Here is a 25,421-nt window from a genome sequence, read left to right as displayed (position 1 = left end):
TGCTTGCAATCATTCGTTGCTATTGCTCCTGCTGCTACCGCGAACGACACGACTGGCTTAGTAGCGACGCCATCTTTAATGCATGACCCCCAGAATCGCCATGCCGTCGCCAGCGCCTCTGTTAGTATGATTCTCTGCCTTCTTGCCATCGTCGCAACGCGATAACGCCGTTTTCATTTTAGCGTCACTAATTTGCTTTTCTCAACAGTACACACAACTCTCGTCCGCACCGCGCGCTCACATCAACACGCACATACTGGTATACAGACTCATACCGCACTCACAATACAAAAGGTTATTGCCATTGAAAGGATACGGTCACCACGGCAAAACGCATATTCTATACGATTGTACTGCTCTTCACCTCTCGGCAGAAAGGCATAAGGCCTGTTTCACAGATGTAGCACAGATGCCGTTGTTGCCGTCCCTTGTCTGTTCGTTTGTTTTTGTACGACAGGCGACGCCAGCCTACAACATAATGCACACCGTTGGGCTCATTCGAAATCAGGCAGTCAGCATTCACTAGGGAGTCGAGCGACTACTATTTGATGCTAGCTGCGCTCGAGCAAGCTGAACCACCTGCGGCTGCCATAGTAGTAAGGCCGCTGAATCCTACTTGTTCTGTCAGTAAAGCATAACGACAGAACTGAGGTGACGGATAAAGAAGGTTCTATGGGTTGCAAGATATCGCCGCTACCAATGTCAGGCGGTTATAGTAATATCGAACGGAAGGGGAGGCTGACATAAGTCAACTATTAGTGTCAACGAAACGAATTCAACTAATCAGTTAATGCAAAACGGCTAAATCTTTCAGTGGAGAACAAAACAAGGCACACGTCTCCATTGGCATAGGAGATCCGATCACGATGGCGGGTCCATGCAAGCGCCAGCAGGGGAAAACCACTGATTTTGCTGCACAGAGAACTTATACATAGAGAAAAATTATTCGAAAGAAAATATCCAATGTTATGATGTTCTTCTATGCTTATAACATTTATGGGTGTTAGCCGATCGACGCTTGTTCACGTTTGTTTGCGCAGCTACTGCGGCAAAGTACAAGCAAATAATAGATAGCCTATTCTCAAATAATACTTCTTGATTATTGTAGGTGTACTTTTTAGGACAATCACTACTGAACCCCTGGCGCTGTTTTCTGTTACATCTTTATCTTGGTGCAATTTTGCTCTTTATTGATGGGTTTCAGTAGCCGCTCGAAAAATTGTAACCAGCCTGTCTACAAGTCCTTACGAGCATCGCATTGCAGAACGCTCAGTCCAAGGGCTTCCCGATCTTGCCGCCTCCTTTGCTCATTGTCAGCGATGTCTAGCGAGTGTTCAGCGACTCATTGCTCGGGATATAGAACACAGAAGAGACTATAGCGGGTTTCCCGAGTTTCGAGGTCCGCTCCGATCTTCAAGCTCAAACAGACAGTTTATCGCCGTTATCGGACGCTTGCCGTTTTCCCGTCCGCTGCAGCAGCTGAGAAATTCCCTTCTCCAGCCATAGCAACTAGGCTACGATAGGAGCAGCAGGCTAGCAGGCCCAACGCAGAACCCGAAGCTAGCGGTGACTAATCGCGTGCGGATGATGACGGCCGAGTGGAGGAACGGGACAAAAGGGAATACAATAGTGAGACAACAGTGCCAGCAAGCGAGTACAGAAACGATGGCCGCAGTGGTGGCCGCAAGGGCGTCGCATCAGGCCAGCCACGCCATCAACATGAAGAGAGACCGACAAAAAGGGACGGCGAAGAAAGATAGAAGGGACGAAAGCAACGCAGAGATCTGGCCCTACACTCACCGAAGGCCAAGTCTGTCTTGCACTGAGCGCAGAGCAAAGTTTCGCAAGCACTAACTCTTTGACTGGCCGGCAACTAGGTTCGTTTCGTATCGCAAGTGGTTGCAACGTAGTATTGTTGTCTGTTCACATCGCTAAATTTCCAGATTTGCAAAACCCGAACTAAGCTCATGGATTCGTAAAGGGGCAGTGCGGCGTGGTGCATGTCAGCGGTATTATGTTCGCCTGCTTGTGTGCTAGATGGCGGAATGGGCGGAATTTGGTAAAAAGCGAACAAAGAAAAAGTTCCGAAGCGGAATGTCTGACTTTGGAAATGCTTTGACGTGAGGATAATCAGCGTGTGAGCAAGCGACAACGGTAGTGTGGAAAAATAACTGTCGATTCCGATAAACCGGCTGGGGGTGGTATCAAAGAACTCAGGAAAAGATATATCACTTGAAAACTGGCTAAAGTCCTTATGGATGGACAAAGTCGAAGCAGACGACTAAATATGCAAACGCTCACCGAGTGTACACATTGAAAAACGAAAGTGGATAAAGCCAGTCATCATAGGAATAACTTGAGTGACGGAATTTAATGGAATCAGATTGCTTTCCGTGACACACAACACGCACTGCGACACGTGTGTCGGAGGTCTCCTTCATCGTAACCAGGGATAGAATTTTCTGCTCAGCTTGCTTTCTGACCAAATACACGTAAACTTCTAACCTATGGAAAATCTTCGCGCTACATTTACACGAACAGTTAGGCAGAAGTATACAGGCTTGATTATTCTATTTGCAACCCAAACAAATATTTTGAAGTGTTGCCACAAGCTATATCAATATGCAGGTCTGCTACAGCATTTCGAAAATTTGGTGCGAAAAGCTACCTGACATTACTGATTTTCTAAATACTAGTCGAACATTTCGTCTCTGATTCAAGCAGACGATCGTTCAATTTATGTGCAGTTTCCGGGAGTGTGCGCGAACGGCAGTAGAGAAATAGTAACTCACGTGCCTCTACTCTAACCGGCTCTAATCTCGTCTTCCTGGAAATTTTATCCCCGCCCAACATTCATGAAGTATTTAAAGGCACTACTGCTATCACATCAACATACGCTAGCGTGTGTGAAGAGCGATTGTTAAGCCGCGATGAACAATAGAAGATGCTGAACCACAGGTGCAAAGGAAGGTTTTATGGAAATAAGGAACCGACGGCCGACCAGATGATAGCCAAGTTTATGTTCCCAAAACCCGTCTCCCAAGCGTCTCATTGTGAATGTTTGCGCGCCTCTTTTTGTTTGTTTGTTTACGCATGTATAACATGCGCTTTGTTTCTGCTTCTTATGGTGAGGCTACTTTCCTTAAAAGGAGGTTTTCGTTACTTTGACGCTTGCTTCTGTTACTGCTATTATATATGTAGACATTATGTTTACTATTGTCATGTGCTGTTCTTTGAGCTGCATCCAATTGCGAAAATTATCTCGCCAACTCCTGTATATTCCCTGTGCACTGTATGAGTATAGCTGTGTAAGTAAATATACGAGACAGACAGGCCGCAGCACAAAACATCTACTGAAAATCTACACAGCGGCTGAATGTTGTTTGTTGTGATCGAGTACGTTATGTGTATGTTTCTGAGAAACGTATCGCTGATGAACGGATTTATCTTGATTATATATTATTCTATAATACGACATATTTAAAAGGTTTACGTTTGTTTACGCTTTATTAACTATGTTGATTAAACGAAATATGCGTAATTACCTCTTGATGTAGATACTCGTTCATGTTCGTTGAGTCCTGGTTTATCAACGCAAATTTGTTCTAGTTTTGTAGAAAAATTGATGACATTGCTTGACGATGAACCTTTTGCCATCAAAACTGTTCAAATGCAATTTACCCAGCGAATAAAGCTTCTATTCGCGGAAGTTCGCAAAAAGACGAAGCTTAAATAAATCGAGTTACCTTGCGCTCCGCATTATAATATTTGCAGCATCGTTTGTAGTGACGATTTGTATATCATCTGCTGTTTCTTGTTATATGCTTTACAAATGATGGTAAAATATCCTAAATAAACTATGGATGAAAGGCATCTTATTCAGTATCACAGAAACAAAAGGCAATAGCCATACCAGCCTCCCACACCCCTCTTTCTCGGCAGTACGTACTCGAGTCCCTGCCATTTTCCATTATTTCCTGGTATCAACAACATGCTGGGGTTATCGCAATCACGAGGCACCAGCGATACCCCCGACCGTTGTCCTGAAATTCAATAACCACCTGATAGATCCTACCTGAACGCTGAGACCTGTGGTGTATGATGTCGATCACGGTGCTATCGACGCTGACCAACGTTGTTTTGGCTACCGAGGCACCGGTTACTTCTGTCGTCAAGGGTTGCCTGTCTCGTCACTTTCTCTGTCTTTTTCTATCGAACAGGAACCAGATGATAACTCCTGCTTGCTTCTTTTTATCGCTATTGCGTTTCTTTCGTGTCGTATGTCTTTTTGTTGCGTATTACGTAGAAATAGTTACCGCTGTTGCGAACACCCTTGCGAGCAAACCGATCGCAGTTGCTGGGGCTTTTTCTTTCTCGTTGTGCTCACAGCTGCAGCAGTATCCAAACGACGCTAACAGCGCTATTCGTTGTTTGTTGGATACGCCGACGAACGTCTCTGTGTCCGAACCGCAACAGAAATAGCTGGGCGTGCAAGAAGATCAGTTGTTGCTGTTGTCGCGGATGTACAAGCAACATGAGGAGAGAACGTGCCAGATCGCTGTTAGCTAAACTGTTTGGCGACTTTTTCTCACTCTGCCGGTGTTGACAATTAGAAGAAAGGCGCTTGCAAGAGATAGCTGTTGTTAATGTTATTGATTCAGTTCTAAGAGGTGGCGTCAAGGGACAATTATTTACAGTACTGATTTCTCTGTCGTTGAGTTTCAAGGCGAAACGCTTGGTATTAGAGCAACAGTGACATAAAGGGTAAAGGCTATTGAAGTCGACGTGGTCAAAGCGTCGGTCAGCACGGCGACACACAGTATCGTGCGGCGAAAGTTTCGGCGGCGCGGATGGTACCGCAGATGACGATAGCATCAACGGCGTGACGGGTAACGACGAGAGATCGCGTAAGATGGTGATGTACGAGCCGTAAGTAATTTGCATGGTGTGCACTCACTGGCCACACTGAAACCCGACCGACTAATCCTCTACAAGCTTGTTGGGCTTGTTATCGGTAATTATGGATATGCGATAGTTTGTTTTCCCTTCATTTGTACATACTGCTGCTAGCTGTATGCATATGTGTATATATACGTCAAATGACACATTTACGGGTCTCAGCAGGCTACCTTTTGAGACTCTGGTTACTACGGCTATACGCTATAGGCCATCCAATATCTTTCTGCGTTATCACCTGCGCAGCCCAGCGGCCGTATCATTGATGTCGCCTGCTGTTGTAACAGCACGGTTAAAGGTGTCGGCGAATTTCGCACCAAACCACATACGACTGTCGTCGAGGGTCAACCATTGTCATTTTCGTCCATTTGTCAATCAATTATTGATTTGAATATGAAAAGAATAGCTATATTCAACACAGAAAATTCTCAGACAATTATTGTAATTACAGCTACGATGTTTACACAGGCAGGTTACTTCTAAATGAAGGACTTCATAGAGACCACGTATCTATCGCTTGGTCACGTAAGGGGTGGTGTTAATTTGTCCACTTAGTGGGTAACTGAAATACCCGCTTGCAAGTGCTTTATGCCGCCAGTGGTCGGTTAATTTGCTTATGGCGTGTGGATGTCGACATGTTGATATATGCGATTACACATGATCATCCAGACAATAAGTTTTCCTCCATTGATATTGTACTTTAAGATTACGCGCTGAGGTCACAAGTATTCCTAACGTCATCAAAAATTCGACAGCTGCCCTAGTCTGCCCGACCACAAGGGGGAGGCCGGCGCCGCGAGCTATAATATCTTCTGCTGTTTCCTATTATTGCTTTTCTCATATACACGATTAAAGTCACTCTAATGATTAAATCTTTGACTAAGCTTTATGCCTCGTTGTTTTCGGCCAGGCGTCATTAACAGAACCATGTAATGTTTGACGAACAGGGCCCAAACTGTAGCACGAAAAAGTCTCACCGAAATTCACTGATATCGCATCGTCGTCATCACATTGTTACTTCGACTAACACAATGAAAATAACAAACTCGGCCACAAAAACACAGAGTCTGGTTGTCTTCTTTGTTGAACTTTTTCGTCGTTATCAAACACAAACAATATTAGAATACGGTTCAGTACAAAGTAAACCTAACCGAACTAAGATCACTGTTAACTCGTAATGGATGATAGGCAACACTGCGCTTATTGACGTAGTCGTCGTCGTTACATAACGTTCTTTCTTTTGTGCTATTACCCCCCCCCCCCCTAACAAGGGAAAGCAACAGCGACACACAGACACACGCACACGCAAACACACGAAGGCCACAAGTCGCTCGTTGAGCACGCGCGCTTGGCAATATGACGTTGGATGGGTCGAAACAACGAGTCTTGGGCACGTTGCACGAGCCGCCGGTGGCCCCTCGTCCAGAGACGTTCCCTCGACCGAAGCTGAAACACGACTGGCGGGCAGCAAGCATGTGGACGGAAAACCCACAACCAGGCGGCGCCACCATCGGGACAGCTTCGTATGAAAAAGACACGCAGGGCACCGCTCCAGGCAGACAGTTAGGTAGGCAACAGGCGTTCGCCATCACCATAACAGACACGGCGTGGCCGTAACAGCAGCCGTCCGTTGTGCCGGACAGGTCTGATGAAACAACGGGATAAACAACAATGTATGGAACTAACCTAAAATGAGACAGCAGAAGACAGAATGAGTTCGCGAATGTCTCAGGTGGGTGTAGATAGCAAGAATAAGAAAAAAGAAACATGGAGTGTAATGGAAGTTGTATAAAAACAAAATCATTCGAAAAGCAAAACGTAGGTCCTGTTTATGTGAGAAGGGTACTTATCATATTCGAAGGACCGTTCGATAATGAAACACAACTGGCAAGTGGTCGTGGTGTCAAAATGAAAAAAAACCTGAAGAAAAGGAGACTGTGTGGCAGATGTTGAAAGATGTTTTATGTACACTAACTTTTATATTTCAACAAAAACAATGCCACAAAGAAAGTTACTGTAACGTGAAAGGAAACTTACAAAAAAATGATGTCGGCGAAATTTATCAAAGGGTGTATTCTATTGCACGCGCCCCCAACCACTATGAAGCCGACAATAGGTATTTGTTTCTGTATACATGCTTGAGTAGCGCCTGCTTCGGCCGCCTGCGGTTACAAGTGTATCTATGCGTCAGGGCGGACCCAGGGCGGTCATCGGAGGCATGAATGACAACTGCACCAATACCGAGAAACAACACCGATACGTGATGCAGCGAATTCTAATGATGCGACCTACGTTCTCCTCAGTATAATCGACGATATGATGCTTGTAGTAGTTGCGTATGTGAAGTATTAGTTGCATCAATTTCCTATTATGGGCTCGCGTCGGTCAGGCTTGACGAACCCCGAGTGATTTGTACTACGTAGGGTTCGAATTTGCAAAAAGTTCATTCATTCGAATTGGGTAACGTTCACAGTTTCAGATCAAGTATTAGCAACTTGACTCTCCAGATTTGAGACTGCGCATCAAGAATAATAAGTCTATTACAGACTCTGATATCCTTTGCTAATCTGTGGACTGCTCGAGACGAATATCTGTTGCATGGAATGTTGCGCGAAATGCATTTTTAGTATATTTTTCTTTAGGACAATTAAATTTTGACGGGTTCGTACGTATTTCCTAGCTAATATAGTTAACTACTACTTTGGATCAGAGACAACTTAAAGGCTGTCTAACACTAAGTTTACTGTTTGATAAACACGGATCATGTAAACATTTCTAGAATATGAGATTCTAGAAATCTAATTAACGTTCGGTTCAGAATGTCACAAAACTTACTACTGAGCCGGAGCTTTTTTAGATAATACATTTTGAGGTGCGCGCGTTTAGTCTCGTTGCTACGCAATATCCAGTGTGCACCCCTCCAGAATTGTCGGTACCACTCCTATCTACACGTTATAACTGCGGAAATACTTTCTCCATAAAAAGATTTCCAAAAAAAAATATTATAAGAATATTCAGATCCGGCTTACCCAAATTTGGTGTACGACATCAGCTTCTAAAAAGAAATTCCTTTCAAGTACAAAAAGATTTTTACATCGACAATAGTGTATCAGTACTACAATATGCAGAGACCAGGAGATCGCCCTCTAATTTCCACTTGCCACGGAGATGATGAAGTACTACATGCCCACCTTACTTACCTTTAATAGATAGATCCTGAAATAAGACAACACTTACGTGCATTGTGCCTTTGTTTCTGTACAATCTGTCATGCCCTGTATCTGATATGATTGTAGCTCTTCTCCAAGATTTTCAAACTTCTTAAACTTATATGAGAGTCTCCCTTTGCTACGCAAAATCTGGCCATACGAAAGCCGGACTATAATTTCTGCCATCTTTGTGTTTTCGTTGCCGGTTTAAATTCTTGTAACCAAACACAATACTATCATTTTGCTGAACAATGAAAGAAGGTAAATAACGCCCATCATAGGTGTCGATGTTTATCGTTTCCCACGGCCCTTCCATTCAATGGATTATGTGATGCAAAAAGGTCGGTCGCAATCTAAAGATGATGACCCTGTATCACGTATCATAAGTTGTGCATTAATTATGCATTAGAATCGAGATCTGTCCTTGTTACTAAAAAAATTCTTTAGACTAGGGTTGTCCAACTCGGACAAGGATGCTCCATCCCCTCCCGAAGACATCCGGTTGATAACCAGTCGGAACGTAAACGGGTTTTCCGCCGATCTTTCGTTTGTCGGGCAGAATGCTACCATTTAACTGGTCCACCTTGAGATCGTCGAATGTTCCCAGAATAAAATCGCCCACAACAACGCGAAATAAATCAAATCCAGGACATTCGCAGGATGACGCTTGGCAGCGTGCATTGCAGCTTCAGAACGGAGATATTGCGACGGGAGCATCGTATGGCTCTCCGAAACGTTCTTCCAGATTCCGCTGCGAGGTGCCACAGTCTCTTTTCTAGATAAATCAAAAAACCTTCATTCAAAACAGTTTCATCACGGAACGCTAATGGTAAACGTCCTCTACGAAACAATTCAGAAAATGTCTTTATCGTAATTTTCAGATTTAACGGTTTCATTTGGTCTAATAATCGGTAACAGCGTTTTAGATAGTAAGCTTTCAGTGTGCAAGAAGGTAAAAGTTGTCATATCATCTGGAAAAGAACTTTTCCGACTTCCCACTGCAGACCGAGTGCAAAAGTTTTTCTTCCTATATTGTTACACTACTGTAACAGCATCATCGTATATCAACATAAAAACGGCAAAAATTAGAAATGCTTGATGCCGGACCGCATTGTTCTTTCATTTGGTCCTCTGAAAACTCAACGAGCAATAGAACAGTATGAGTAAAAATTTTGTCTCATTGACAAAAATGTATGGCCGTAAGGCTCACACATAATCAGAATCGTCGCTTGATCTTCAGTAGCCAGTTGGCTGCGTCGAGGGCCGTTTGTATATCGAATGTAAGCTTTCTTTACAACTATTACTACACTTGCATTATGCTACACATTATATAAATGGTCATAAACCTAATAACAACATCGAAATTGCATTAATCGTTAACCATTATAATTTAATAGTGAAACGAGCCATCTTTAAGTTCCGACGAGCTAACTGTAATAGGTTTGGAAGAAACTTCATTGTTGCCGAGAAGATTCGAATATTTATTATGCACTTTTGACAACATTTAATATCACAGCAAAATACATAATTGTCAACTTACACTACTGAACAAAATCTGCTTTGTTTTTCATCGTTCATTTTCTCATTAAACGTACAATGCATTCCGTTGAACATAAAATGTTCATAGTAGGTAGTCATAGTTTAGAACTAGGATCAGGGAAATCGTACCGAATGGGCAGGCTCTTCTGCACGAGGAAACCAACGACTAAACAAAAGTCCTCTTTGTGAAAGAAATAAATAAATAGAGTTAAGCCAAACAGCGGGTCAATATCGAACATTGAGCAATCACACCTTTACCATTTGCTCCTATTACACGAGCTGCGTGTGTGCAAGTCATCACCGGTATTCTAGTCATCTGTAATAACTACAAAAGTGACCCTTGTATTGCGTCGTTGCTAAACAATTTGTTTGTAAAGCAGCAGCAGCAGACGAAAAATGTTGGCGGTCATCTTAAAGCTGGCGCGACATCTTCGGTAAACACTTACGATAAGCATGTATACTGTCCAATGTTTCGCCCTACTATAACGAGCAGTTATTAGAAACAGCTTGGAAACAGTTAGAATAATGGGTAAAAAATGTTTCAGTTATTAATAAACGTGGCATTTTAGTTTTATAAAGATAATATTTTGTGATATAAATATGAGAATTGTTCTTTACGATAATGATTCTTACATTTTGGTTTCAAAGCCTACCAATTGTCACGGTACTCGCCAGCCTGTTAGCAAATTTCTTCATCATAGCACCAAATTTCCAACTCAATTCACCATCATCACTTCTAAATATTTCGTTTCGCCGCTGAAAATGTTCAATCGAATTACTCAACCTTAAGTAAATATCCACTGGAAATTTTTTACTTTTGAACAACTTAACTGTTGAGGGGCGATCAAAAAAACAATGAAACAATATTGCAACGGCATTAGCATCTTCTAACACAAAGATGAGGAAATACATCTGCTTAGCAGAAGAGAAATTGTCAAGTAAAAAAAAGTATTCTTAAGAGCGACAATAGGCATCCATTGTTCTACACAAATCAGGTTAATAAAGTTTTCTCACCGCATAGAAGTTTGCTTTCTTATTCCGCTTTCTGCAAAGGGCAGATTTCTTAGTAGTATTTAAAGGAAAAGAGCCCATGCAGGCGGTCCTGAGTGGCATATCTAGTAATAATAATAATAATAGTAACATTTCACTCGATACAAAAGCGGACAAGTCTGTCTTCGGTATCCTTTTCATTGAATCTGCACGATTGACAATTCTTCAATCTGTGCGATACAAGCTTTTTCTCATAGAGATAGCATAATTCTGTCAACCTGTTGGTTATAGTAGTGTTAGCTGTTTCCATTATAGGATTAGTGAAACCGCAGGTCTCAGCTGATTCATGTGGAAATTAACATACGTGTACTACGAGAAATGTTCAAGAGCTATACCTATGAAATATCTATGAAAAACATATCGTTACCTATATGTATGTATAGGAATTGATTGTTTACTTCGTTAGTGCTTTTGTGTTGCCTACAAGTAAGTATTTGTGCTTACCCACAAACGTAATTGAATAGGTGGTACATATAAAAATATTGGCAACAGGACCAGCGAGGTTAAACAACTGCCTTTTGCTGACATGTTCGTGGATTTGCTTGACAATGAAAGTGGGTCGTGCTCTATTCACAAAAGCATTCCAAGTCAATGTCCCAGAAGCCTCAATCTCCGTACGAAGCAAAGTACGCCCGCCGAAAACTGCTCGGTTGAGCTGGTGAAATAGTTGTATCGTTTCGTTATGAACTAAATCCTGGCGGGAACACGTGTTGTCGTTGAACGTGCGATAGAGACCATGCACTAGTCCTCCGTGGTATCTTCCCATTTTACTCCATTCCAGAGAAGAACATAATTCACATCTATCATCGAGTGTCTCTCTTCGGCGCACATGTATCGCTGAATTAGGCTTCTAAAATGTAAACACACGCCAGAAGTTATATCAGAACTGTTTATTATAAAATACTCTAAAACTAACAGATTATACTTAGCGACCTTACACGATGTGCCCTGTATCTGGCCAACAAGGACAGATTTTTTCAAAGTATACAGCGAATGCTGTCTCATTTACATGGTAACATTATTCTAGGGTGCATGCAGTGTTGTGTGTCGACGGCCAACTTTGTCACAATATGAGACTTTTGCCAACTATTCTAATACACATCATGATTACCGTAGACACGGTACTCCAATATACTACCTAAAATCTATTGGATATTCGTAAAGATGAGAAGGGACTAATCAGCATTGGAGTCAAGAACGCCTATCAATCGCCCCTGCGACACAGTAGATCCAGTTAATATGTGAGGCGGCATATTTTGTAGCGTACGCTATTTCGGCTATTGCCCTCTGGCTAGCGTCCGCTTTTTCCCTTGTTTTTTTCAAAATATGTTCGAGACCAACATTTAGAAATAGATACTAATAGAGTTTGTATGCTCGCGCGATGGCTGCCCAGCACAACTTGCCTTGAACGGGATACTATGCATTTGGCAATGTCCACTGTATTTAGTCGTATGCCACTAGTGTAGCTTTGATAGGACCATCCAGAATTTCGCAGACAGATACACCTTTCATTATAGCTGCCTTTTAGGTTCGTCTGATATCACCAGGGTCTAATCTAATCTCATCAGGTCAAAAATAGGCAACACAAGAAGTAGCCTTGTGTTTGTAGCAAGCCTTGCTAATGCGTTAAAAGACTGTCCACTTTAGAGCAGCTGGGCGGTCGCGGATTCAGTCAGTAGCAACATTAGCAGAGAAGTTTGTAGATAACCATGATATGAACACGTGCTGAGACCATAAACGCGTTTGATATTCTGGTTGGTAGTGTTCATTATTGAGCATTCAAGCTTGATGTATTATAAATATTGGGTAAGGTTAAGGTCCATAATGTGGTGCGCATTTCTCCGTTGGAGCCATGAGAAAGCGGACAGTAAGACTTCTGGAAGCGGCTGAGATTTGGGCAGATAGCTCGCGAAGACTATCGTATGCATGACATAGGCCTGTCCTTATCGTCACCTTGAGAAGCAGCTAGTGAGATCTTGCTTCACATACGCCCTGGTAGTAAATAACATTCTTGCGTACAGGATACTTTGCTAACTATCATGTGCATAGCAAAGCATATTATTTTATTTAAGACTGCATGATGCCTTATTCTCTTATTTTACCCGAAACTAGATCTGAATCTCTTGTTAATTACTGAGCGCTAAAATAATCATCACTAAGTGTTAGTAGTTCATCATAAACCATGTTAAACATTTGTTGCGGATCGTGCAGACGATAACCATTGACAATACACACATCTATCTATGATGGATCGCGGCATTCGTACAGCAAATCAATTGATCTCTATTCTTTCGATTCAGCTCATTCGGGGCCTGGTACGGTATTTATGTCGTTAACCAGTGGCCATACGGATAACAACCGTCCTAGTCGCCAGGCTTCGGTCCATGTTCCACCGGTTATACACAACTTGTTTATTGTATTTGCTGTTATAAAATACGACATACGCTTAGATAAGAAAGCTGTTATCCGTAACACCAATTTCGGCTTGCTATATTTTATAATTTAGCGGTAGTTGTCTCTCATCAGTCGTTATAATGCATCGGAACGTACACAGTGGTTGAAAGAAAATTGAAGATAAACGAGAATCCATACATTTTGCTATTACGCTAATTTCGGTTCTTATTTTTATATTCAACACTTTTGAAATTTTTACCGCTAAAACTTACGTTAGTATACTATTTGTCTATGGAGAGCAAACGCGCTGCCTACTCCACATATAGATACTCTAGACTGAATTACGTTGTTTCTTTGCGTCACCACATGCTGTATCGAAAATTTCGAAATTGGCCCACGAAGACTCGTATGCGGGCTGTATATTTTCCAGAAATTTTACTTATGCGCAGAAACCTCTTAAGCTTTGCCGATGAGTATTTTTAGCACATTTGTACTTGTTTGCCCAGTGAGTAAAACACACTTTGGCGTAACAGATGTGCATATACGAGAATTAAGAGCGAGTATTCTTAATAGGTTTAAATGATGATTTTTCCAGAAGGCCTCATACAGGTGCAGTCGAACATGTAATATATTCCATTTTGTGGAGGGCGCATAATTAAGTGAAGATCATCAGACGTAATTTACGTGGGCTGAGGCCTTTTCGTGAGAATGCCAAACTGTTTCGGATCTTTCCATAGCATTTGAGTTAAGAAAAAAAAAACGTGCAATCCGAAGCCAGCTAGAGAAACGCTACCAGTTATATCTTTTATTCGCTTCTCGCATATCCTTGATGAACTTATATGCACTAGGAGACTTTGAGGTCTTGTAATACAGAACATTTTTGCAATGATTTAATCACTCAATGATACCCTTGTGGTCTGATTCAGGTTTAACCACAACACAGATTTTGTAATCGATTACAACCGGTCAGGGAAAACAAAATCCATCTTTTCCCTATGCCCAAGGCAAAACTTTTTTAGAATAAATAAATAATCGTCCTATACTGGGTACTCGACAGAACTAACTTTAGGCACGAAAACTATTGCAAAACATTGATATTTGACTTGAGGCGAGGATATGTTTTCATACCTGTATCCTGTTCCAAGTGTGGCGAGCATGGTCCCGTTGGTGAATGGACAGATCACGCGCACTTCCTGCTCGAAAGGTCGAAATGCGGTGATGGGTCGAAGTCCACGAGCTCGAGCTACAACCACCACACCCCAAGCTGTGCCCGCATACAACAGGGGATCACCTGGGGAGCTGCTGTGCGACTGTACCGCGATTGCTGTTACTTGGCAGTGCGACGCTAGAGGACCACAGAGAACCCGATTAAGTACATGTTATAAAAAAAAAAATAAACGAACACGCTAAAGATTGATTCCTGCGTCGTCAAGTATTTGATTCACGAACTCTGAAATCAATGTGTTAGCCTCAAATTAAACATTTAATGGACATATTAGAGCGAGCTGCACTGAAGAAATTATTTGACCTTTCGACCTCTTTCTTGAACTTCATCTGGATTAATTAGCTGTTGGGATACTTTACATTTTCTATTTTTGCAAGCAATATCTGTTTACCCAAATATTCTCTTGGTTCGATCCCATTAGTTCGGTATTAAATTCCTACTTTTATAGTGAGCGGCATCATTTCGTGCATAAATATACCAACGTTCGTAACAAAACGACAAAGAAACAACGTTCATTCTCTACATAAAACACTAAGCTTATTTGGTCGGGTAATGCGTCGCCATATTTTCTGACACATCTAGCCAGGCATAGTTTGTGCCTGTCAGCCACTACGCCATTGTACTGCTTGCTGCTTTTTATTCAGACGCGTTCTTCAACTGAGGGCTGGACTCTTTACTGTTTTAGACGTAAATGTTGCTGCTGCGTAGCGGTTTTGTTCCTGTCCAAAGTAGCAAATCATATTAACACTGAAAGGCCGTAACCCTACCTCACGACCTTGTGAGCAAGCGACTCTCGCATCTGAGCGCAGATATCCCCCATGGAATCGTTCGTGTCTCTGCTATAGAACTCGTGCGTGTTTTGCTTCAGTCACCTACGACGACTGATGATCCCCACGGCGGCTTGATTCCCCATCCATCTTCCTCATGAGTAGACTGCTAGAGACCTGGCTACCTAAAATTTCTCAAGTCTAATTCGACGGATTCGTACTTAGTTTGAACGCAGCAGCATTCGTAGCAACTACCGATGATTTTACAGTACAATCGGCCAACATTCACTCTCCTCGAACCTTGCAGTGGACCAATTTTAGATCAGCAGGAGGCAATTGCGGAAGGCTTACAAACTAAGAGTCAGAGATCCGAAGTAAGGAAACAACGTGATGAAGAACAGCTTTAGCGGACGGCACTTGCACTCCCGAACGCTAACTAGTTCGGCTACGTTAGTTTAAACGATAAGTTGGACAAACGAAGTCATAGTAGATACCGACGGTGAAAAATCTTCTTTCAGAAGTCGGATATGGCCGCGGCACTGTGGATAAGCATTCAGAGAACTTGGTAGGCATTGTCCATCATAGGCACACACGAATGCTCAGTTGAGTTATCGTTAAAAAAGTAGTGGCTGGATTGCGCTGATCCTCTATGAAAGCGGGTACAATAGCGTCCATGTGTGCATGGAACATTAAGGCTTACAATGTCCTGTTGACACATGTACTCCTGAGTTGAATTCCTTTGCTAGGCAGAAGGTCAGAACCTTGGAAAGCGTCTGCATTTGAACCTTTATAAAGTGCAGACAAAGGCACCGAGTTGACTATTATTCTCTATTCTAATATCTATATTTCTATCGAGGAGATTTGGGCATTTTTTTCCTGCAACTTCATGCTAATCCTGCGGGCGATGTACAAATTATAAATACTCTGTGGCTGTATATGGAATAAGCCGTTAAGGGTAATGAGAAAGAAGTTAGCACAGCACCGTCATACTCAGAAGCACTCTTCAGGGTTATCATTATGATCATTTGGTCCCATAAAGGCGCCGTTCTTTCAGCGTGTGGCGTGACATGATTGCAGTAAGTAGCTGCCTCACATAAATGTTTGCTTTGAAGGGGCGTGGTTACTGTGGACGAAAAAGACGGCCCCTTCTAGACGCTGTACACACGCGATGATGCTGCTCGCACATAACCGAGAAATGGTAGAAGCGGGCAAAAGCTTTATTCTTCGAATGCTATCCAGGTGTACGTGACAAGTAAAAGCGCTTTAATTCTGCTAGTAACATGTGTTACATTTTAACTGAGACCCTTTTATGTGAGATAATAACCTCAAAAAATATGTTAATAAATATTTTTATCGTGCTAGACAAAAATATGTCCTATTAGTAATGGGGCTGTAAATAATGATACAAGTTATGGTATAGAATAGAAATGTTATTCCCCGGAAAAGATTGAGCTTCAATGCTTACCCAGGCTGAATAGCATTGTTAGGTACCTTCACAGATCTATGGTGTTGAATAGTGTAAATCCAAATTTTTACCCAGTCGTCTTTTGGACGGCAATGTTGCTTACATTCGTTGGACAACATGCAGAATTTTTTAAAGGTAAAAGTCAAAGATCAACAAACAATACGAGAAACGAGTGTTGTCTAATCCGTAAATTAAATCAGACTACACCAGAATCATTCTCGGCATTTTGTGCGATGCAGTGCCGCTAATTACGGCGAGTACTGGAAATGTTCTGTCGTGCGATGATATACAGATTCCCCGTATTACGTGACTTCGGCTTCACGCACACATCTTTTTTCCTATTTAAGCTTTGGATGGCTGGAGCACCATATATGCATGCGATTCCATTTTTTAACTGTTCTAAACTCGGAAGATCTAATAAACGTATATCTCTGACATATAATAGTTTCCGTCGTCACCCATCGTTGTTACGCTAGTGCGCAGTAGAAGCAGAATGCTAAACAGTGGATCAGAAGCAACGATGGAATAGAAACACCGTTAAGGAATACAAGCAATGAAAAATAGGATTTTCCATTTTCGAAGTCTCGATTTGACAGATGTCACCTACGTCGAAAATTAACGTGTCTAATCTGACCTTTCAGTTTGTACTGTAAGTATATACAGAAAAACAAATAACTTTGAACAGGAGTGAGAGATTGTTTTTTCACTGAAATTGTGTCGAATCACTGCGATTTCACCTTCAAAAGTAACAAAACGCTCGTTTCATTAACTTCATGGGTACGTAGCTTGAGATCGTGAACTTAAGTAGCCATACGTTCAGCGCAAAGAAGCGCGCCATTCAGAAGAAAATGGTACGCTTCTTTGCATGGACCAAATTCAACTCGACCAAATATACAAAGTGGTTGCCAGTCAAATTTGAATCATACAAATTGCAGGCAGAATATAACTATTAAGTATTAATTAGATTACTGCGTTACACTGAGCTAGCTATGCCTGCAAAGATACTAAACAAGTACTTACGTCGTATATCTTCCTCGAGTCCAATCGAGACAATGCTCTCGGAACACGGAATCAACTTGGAACAATCAAGTTTATGGCTTTTTTGACGAGTTCGGCAATCCCATTGGTGGATGAGGCTGCCAGGACGCGTATACGACCAGACCACCTGTAACCGCGACAAACATAATTCCATATAAGAAACCCATATGTTTTCCTAATCCGTTCACTTCAGATGCACGAAAAGATATTTCGAGCACTTTTTGAAATTTCGACGAACTCGTTAATCTTTAGAATAAAGAACTGAGCTCTCGACACCGCTGTTATTGATTTGTATCACCAGTTGTTAATTATGGTGACCAATATAGTGCCCTAGCATTTTCGGGTACATTTCTTCTAGCCATAGTTCTGCACTACGTTTTACTGTGTCGTGAAATAGTTAACAAATCGATTCCAGTAGAGAGCACTACGTACGTCAGGCAAACCCGGAGCTGTTTCAATGGCGGCCACGTCACTGCCGGTGACCGTGTGCGACAATGACCATCGTTGCATTGGGCGAAGATCGCGGAATCGAACAACAGCAACAGAGCCCCCTTCGCAGCCACACCACAAATCAATCCTGAAAGACGTTACAATGCAGCGGTCGAATGTTTGATATCTTATATGGCAGAACGTCGTTACAACAATTGCATAGGCCAAAGCACCGAAATTTCAAGTTCGAGTGCCTGTACATAAAAAAGTGTCAACCGAAGTGGATAAACTAAAACTGAGCACCTGACGCTGCAGAGCCGAATGCAGAGCTCTCGTTTGCCCTGCACCTGCTCATTACTTAACTGGTATATTTATTTAGCAAATACGAGCTGCGACTAGTGGCTCAAGCCAACTATACCACTAATGGTTCGTTAATTGTACTGGATTCTCTTCAACCATCTGAAGCTTTTAGGTTTCACTTCACAGCATGCAGTACTGCCCTTCTCTGTTGGCGACGGGCGCGGCAGTGAGCTCGAACCTGATCATGATATGGTAGCCTAACAAAGGAGAGCGTATGTACGTCTGAGACTAACGGGTGCTCGCACGCGGTACATTACCGCGCCTATATGAATAGACGTAAAATTTGCAGAAATCGTTTCGTTTTCCATTACGGTCGTTGCACGCGAAGCTGACGATCTGTGGACCAACATGGCGCTCGTGTAATGTGGCTGTAATCCTCGAAGCGTCTGCTGTCTTGTAGCACTCGTAGTAACAGCAGTAGGCTGAAATCCTTGGATGATGGCGCCTAGCTTCATGTCAATCATTCCCACTCCTTAAATCCTTCAAGCAGCTTTCGGCTGACCCGGCTGTACATATATCTATCTTTTGCTCAGCTTTTCTCATCGACTGTCGCCAAAGCCGCTTCGTCTCTGGTAGGGTGAGCAGTTGCTTAGTAAGAGTTAATCTTACATTTCTTCTATTCTATTGCTTGTCAGCATCATTGATCAATCCCTTGTATGTCTAAACAGGTATATGCGGTACGGACGGGAACGTCTCTACCTCTTCGTCCAACGGTCTCTTACTTCTTATCAACGATCGTCTTATGGGCGCTTCCGCCGGATGCAAACAAGCATATTCATAAGATAATATCACCGAGCGGAATAAGGCGATGACGACTAGGCTGGCAAACAAGATGGCCGAATTGCCGTTGTGTAATCTCGTGGAGGAACAGAATGGCAAGTCTAGACAAAAACAACAGCTGGGACAAAGTTTGGCCAGCTGAAACACTTTTCACTGGGTTGTGCTTGTAACGTTAGCTATCTACTAGCTCATGAAATTGTCGATAAACAACATCACTCCTGATCATATACTTTGCTCTGAGAAAGGTAGACTTCAACTTTAACACGGACATCTTTTTTCTCACTTACTGACTACAGAAGTATGTCATAAGTCACGTGATAAAATTTCGCAAGTGCCTTAGGTAAAAATGTAAAGCTCACAGGCACATATAGCAATTATGTGCGCAACACTTTTTTTTTTTTGGTTCAATTATGCGTCCTGGCTATAATAGGCAGCGTAGTACAACTCTTCGACGGACTTGGACAGCGTTTGTACCCTTATCGTAACAAAATTATATGAGGTAACAAATTATTGCATTCATCTTAACCACACTCTGTTTTAGGTCTACAAAAAGGCGTTCCAACAACAACTTTAACACATCTTCTCTACTTTTAAATGACACACACATAAAGATAGATGCTGCAGCGGGATATATATATATATATATAGACTTGTAACAAAGTTTTTTTTTCGCTAGCAATACTTTCCTGTTCCAATAATTTTCTCTTATGCAATTATCTTCAATTGACGTTTTATTATATATACCATTTAGTAAAGCTAGGATCGATCTAACTGTTGTTGGATCATATCTAGCTCGCACTGTCTGAGTTTTTACCTTTTTGTCATGAGTAATTCTTTAAAAAGTTAACTATCGCTAATACTCACACATCGGGATCGCTTGTTTCCACAAACTTGGTGTTCAATACTGGGCCAAGTTTTTCAATCTCGTCAAAAGTGAAGTTTGTTTGTCCACCCGTGTATGTACTACTTTCAAGCCGGCATTCATCGCCTTGGCTCTCTTCATCGTTATCATCGACATCGTCGCTTGCGGCCATCTTCATCCCGATACACGCGGGCTTTTTATACGGAGAGCGAATTTCGCACGATCGAATGCACGTCCACCACACCTAGTAGCAAAAAAAAATTGAAAAAATCACCGCTATCCCTTATGCATGCATGCATCAAACGTTGCCACCGCTGCAGACACCGGTTCACAATTTTGATGCGTTTACTATTGCACTATTCCGGATTCAAATGATCTGTTTTAGACAGTGCTAGAGATGCACGCCTCATTAGTTCGCGCCTTTAAGTTCATACTGACGCGAGCTCGCAGGGGCACTTAGCCTGTGCCTTATGTTAACCACATAATAGAAGTCATAATACTAAAAATAATAAAAGACGCTGCTCCCAAACCGTTTGCATAGGCTCATGGGCCATTCAGGGCCATTCAGTGGGTCTGGGCTGGGATGTGGGTGGGGGGTGGTTGTTGCACTGAGCTTGTTTACCTTTGTGGTCTAAGTTGCTGATGTAGCCGCGTTTGCTGCAACTGCTGCCATTGTAGTAGAGCTAGTAGGAAATAGATGGTGGTATTATTGTTATTATCGTACCTGTCTCTTCTCGGTGACAACGGCAGAAAGCATCACGTTCACATGCTCGTTCCCCTTTTTTGACCTCTCCGCCTTTCGAGAGATCTGATGAAGCGAGATCTGTGCTACCGCAGAATCACAGGCCACCTCGAGGACACGGGTGCGCTGGTATGTGTGGGCCCTACGAGGAATGTTAAGGAATAGCAACACATATTATTACTAAATATATTAAATAAATGCTTAGTATAATTAGCATTCATAGAATAATTAGCAATTAACCTGTCGTGTACAAGTATATGACTGGGCTCGTATTCTGTATAATATTATCAACAAAATTAGGTATATTATTTAGAAACTTTTATCTAGAAACAAAACGAAGGCTTTGCGAGGTAGCAGGAAGCCGATTCGACACGAAGTATCCAACTTTCAAAGGGGCGTCTCACCCAGTGGCTCTCGCTCGAATCAAACTTGGCAGCTGACGCACGTTACGCGCTCCAGGGAGCCCAGTTGCTGATCAAAAGAGGTGTTCGATATTGTAATATGACAAGAAAGGGGTTGTGCAAGTTAGGACAGAAAGAATTATCCTAGCTGTTTTGCCTTGAATAACATGAGCGGCGCTGGGAGACAGGACGCCGTCAGGATAATGATAGCTGCTTCCTATTGTCTTGCATTTTTAAATTGGCACCGGCAAGCCTTTACGCCATGAGATTTTAGACTTTTTCGAAATAATCTTTGCTGGTTCCTATAACAACTAGTTCAGCTGGTCGATCGGGTAGCTATAAAGTTGCGACGTAACAAGTTCTGTCATACAAACCAAATCGTTTAACCCGATGCTTAAGCACGGAACTTTTAACTTGAGTCAGATTGCTCGAGCCACTTTCGGTAGAGTTTGTTGCCTGACGCCTAAATTCTCGTTCTGTTATTGATACATTTTATCTTCCTATTAATTGATAATATTCTATTACATGACAAGATCGTACAATATTGTCAGATTCAACTTTATGACAGCCAAACTATGAGTATCTATATATAATACATATTTATGAAGTGCTGAGTTGGGCAATGTGGGATGCGGTGGGCAGCTTCCACAAAGTGTCAGCATCGAAAACCGTTCTATAATCAGAAAATCGATGACTCGTGATTGGATCTTATAGAAGGTTATTACTGAAAGCTTTTTTCAATTATTCTAGATTGCTCATGGGATAATAATACAATAATTATTTGAATACGTTTGCAATACATCGGAAGTACCTGAACGAAAGTCAAGGGCTCGAATTGAGTAGAATTATATAGCTGGGAGCCAACCGCTTGGTAAAGTGTTTTAGGGCGATATACCGGACCTAAACCTCGAAACATGGAAAGAATCATACAGTTCGGTCTGGATAAAAGTGTATGTAAATCAATAAAAGGAATAAATAAAAATAATTTTAGCTATCATTTTGCTTTCATTAGAAAAAAAATGAACTACTAATGCCAACTCTGGTCAGCTTCCGCTCTATTTTTCGTCTTCTTGCATTTGCGTACATCTATCACATTGATTGATGCGGTCGATAAAAGCTGAGTCTGCGGCTACGAATGCTAAAAGAGCACAATATCCAGCATTGACAACCATTTTTTACTAAATAAAATGTATATTTTATTTTTTAAGGCCTATTCGATGTCCGAAATGGTTAGTAGAGAAAAGTTGTTTCGTGGAACAGCGTTATAATAGTAACGAGAAACTTGAGTTAAACTTAGACGTAAACAAGCCTAATTTCTTAGTTACGGACTAACATGATACAGTTCTGTCATGTTAGCCCGTTCTGTAGTCTTTTCCATCGTTCACGACTGACACCTCTGAAGTAGTTTGTGTCAAGTAAAAATTTGGCGGGCTTAATTTTGAAAAAATTGTTCTATTAAATTTCAAGAAGCTACCTATTTGCAAAGGCTTTAAGCGCTTGGCTAATGGACGCGAAACGGAAGACGTGGTAATAGGCTGTCACAAAATCCAAAGAACAAACAAGGTACCCAAACTCTTGCAGGTCAGTCTTCACCACTTTCGCGGCACGTAGCCTAGTGTTGTCGTAAAGCAGGCTAAGCAGACCTTGCTAGTTAGGCTTTTTTCGATGAACAACCCCGATGCAACTGGGTTACACAGAGACACTAACAATCAACGTCTTGCCCTGCTTAAGCAATGCCCAGTATAAAAAAAAATACACCATTTTTCACTCCGTGGTGGTTCCCTACAGAAATCTGTTATTAGGAATGCATGTTGATCGGTGCCGGCCAAGATATTGCGCGGTAATGGCAAGCTGGCCTATGTTATGCAATTCGGTCGACATGTGGATAATTCGAATGAACTCATATAGAAGCGCGCGTTCGAATCGCAGGCTTCGTCTAGTCTCTGCCGACGGTATATTTTAGTTTTATTTTTTTGAAAAACACCAACACTTACTTACAGTAGTAAGTTTATGTTGGTGTTTTTCATATGACTAAGACATATGCATATTAAAAAAAATAAGACATATGAAAAAAAAATTCGAATCATCAAAAACAGCTCTTTTAAAACGAATTGGTTATAATAAAAACAATTGAGATCTCATTACTTTCGCTACGTTTCGGTGTTACTAAAAATGCACACCGCGCATGCGCAGTTAAAATGAGCGTGTCAGCCAGATACCAACGTGTTTCTAGTTGTTCAAAAAGTGTTTTTTTTTTTATCGCGAAATGTGTACCGACACATAGTGCTCTATAAAAGTGACCCATTACAATAAACAAAAGTGATCAGGTAATATTAAATCTGCTGTGTTTATTTAGAAAAAAAATGTCCGTTTCGAACACACAACTTACTCAACGACATGAATTCGAGAGCGATTGTCACCTAACCAAACGTTGGAAAGGCCATCGTAGCACAACGATGATATCTGACAATCAACCTCAATCGGAATCACCTGTAATTATACAAACATAAAGGGAAGATGACTCATTTAAGCATAAAATAACTTCGCGTGTGAACTATCCGGAAGTGAAGCTTTCCCGTGCATTATTACAACAGTTCCATTATCACCGATAAATACCCAATTAAGGGTAGTCATTAAGCGTGCCATTTGAGCCAAGAATATCGCAAAACCTAGGGCTTTTCGAAATTTCGTTATGTGTCGATGTACATGCAGCGTCCATTTATGCATCAGCAGGCCATAAAAACGACAATGTCTCCTGCTTAGGCGGTAGTAGTTCTCACTTTCTAGAAACATATGTATTACTTGTGATCCTCCCTTCTACAAAAAGCAAAATCGCAAGCAAAAAAATATTTGGCGAACACACGAAGGTAAAGAAAGCTTTGCGGCCTGCTAGATACTTCACACATGGGTGTAACATAGCGGTACAGCCTGGGGGCCTGCGACCGGTGTTGTCAACTATGAGCTTTGCCCCACAGGCTGTGAGAGGTACCAACCGCTAGCAAATATTATTGTCGCAACGATGCCGACAAAAGCTATTGTCAGTTATCAAATGTCGTGCTAGTATCCAACTGGTTTGCCAGCTGATTGTCTGTCTGCATAAAGTTAGGATCTAGAAAGGGAGAGTACTCCGAACTTAGCTAGCAAACACTGTAGCTGACAACTGGTTTTTATTGTAAAGTGCATAGAGTCTGTCAAGTACGACTCGTTCAACGGCTTTTTGGAAACGCTTCGTATGACATTTGTCGTTTTGCTATTTTCACGCTGTATCGACGCACTAACGCTTGTCTAGTTTCTCCTCTCTAAGTCTCTAGAAATACTCAATATGTCTTAACATATACCGACAGGCTTACAGCGGCCGGTCTCACGTACATCTAAACAAACGAGCCGTTCAATCACTCCGCTTTGAGGTAAAAAAATCCCAGAATAGAAACTCCTGCGGGATATTCGTTCTCCAGTATCTAGTCATTTATAGATTAATTTCACGAACCCGTCAATAATTCTACCAAAAATGATACTGTTAGGAGCATTGAAGAGCAGTCGATGCGCAACTATCTAGTGTTCCGTCACCAGTTCAAATTTTACGTCGTTGCTAATACTTTCTCTTTGCTATGTCGTAGGATCGCTGTTTTGCCAGTTTCATTCAGGTATATAGCTGATCAAATGGATTCTTGATAAGACGGAGCACCGGAGTCGACCTTTCCGGGGAAGCCACGCTGTCTAAGCAGTCGCGTGCCCACTTCACTGTGTTAGTGCCCTGTCGTATGGGGTTAGGGGGATGGAAAAGTAACTCTGCGCTATTTTCAATGCTAACGAAAAAAAACAAAGGTCGAATGGAAAAAAAGGACTATGGAGCAAATGACTCGCATCAGTGGAAGATAATTGGGAAAACATAGCTGATGTAGCAACCACGTAACTTCTCCTCATTTGCAAAGAGCGAAGTCGTACGGGTCCGAATGCAGAAAATTGTCTGTACAAGATGGTAGCGCTCAGCCTCATAGACTATTAGGTAGAACTGTGTATTTGGATACACAAGGTTAGCATTAAGATCGCAACTGGATGCTATGGCCTACGACGTAATAGCAATCGTGTTGTCTTAGAATTAATAGCGGTGGCAAACAGAATATTACGCTAATTTCAATAGGGACCTTTAAATATTTCTACTTCGTGCCACACTTATAGTACGTGCATGCATGTACATATTTAT

The 25,421-nt window shown here is 41.9% G+C and overlaps 1 protein-coding gene and 1 long non-coding RNA gene across 5 annotated transcripts in view; one reads left to right on the top strand and one right to left on the bottom strand.

Moving 5' to 3' along the window:
* The first annotated feature begins 1,219 nt into the window (after positions 1 to 1,219).
* LOC111268696 (uncharacterized) overlaps positions 1,220 to 25,421 on the top strand; it is a 29,233-nt gene continuing 5,031 nt past the window's right edge. Inside the window, exons 1-2 of one of the 2 annotated variants that reach the window (XR_002685351.2) lie at positions 1,220 to 3,127; positions 4,727 to 4,929. This is a non-coding gene — a long non-coding RNA (uncharacterized LOC111268696). Of the gene's footprint in view, positions 3,128 to 4,719; positions 4,930 to 25,421 lie in introns of both variants that reach the window. The other variant, XR_015314348.1, reaches the window with a different exon arrangement.
* Lrrk (Leucine-rich repeat kinase) overlaps positions 9,623 to 25,421 on the bottom strand; it is a 56,573-nt gene continuing 40,774 nt past the window's right edge. For all 3 annotated transcript variants that reach the window (XM_086971783.1, XM_086971781.1, XM_086971782.1), the window contains 7 exons: positions 23,607 to 23,707; positions 20,799 to 20,958; positions 20,077 to 20,318; positions 18,076 to 18,220; positions 17,626 to 17,770; positions 14,277 to 14,493; positions 9,623 to 11,604 (listed from right to left, as the gene is read on the bottom strand). In XM_086971783.1, the coding sequence (XP_086827909.1) occupies positions 11,496 to 11,604; positions 14,277 to 14,493; positions 17,626 to 17,770; positions 18,076 to 18,220; positions 20,077 to 20,318; positions 20,799 to 20,958; positions 23,607 to 23,707 (1,119 nt within the window). In that variant the 3' untranslated portion in view covers positions 9,623 to 11,495. The remainder of the gene's footprint in view (positions 11,605 to 14,276; positions 14,494 to 17,625; positions 17,771 to 18,075; positions 18,221 to 20,076; positions 20,319 to 20,798; positions 20,959 to 23,606; positions 23,708 to 25,421) is intronic.

Source organism: Varroa jacobsoni, unplaced genomic scaffold (assembly GCF_002532875.2).
Source record: "Varroa jacobsoni isolate VJ856 unplaced genomic scaffold, vjacob_1.0 scaffold_1310, whole genome shotgun sequence".
Classification (NCBI taxonomy): domain Eukaryota; kingdom Metazoa; phylum Arthropoda; class Arachnida; order Mesostigmata; family Varroidae; genus Varroa; species Varroa jacobsoni.
This window is presented reverse-complemented; position numbering and strand designations above follow the sequence as displayed.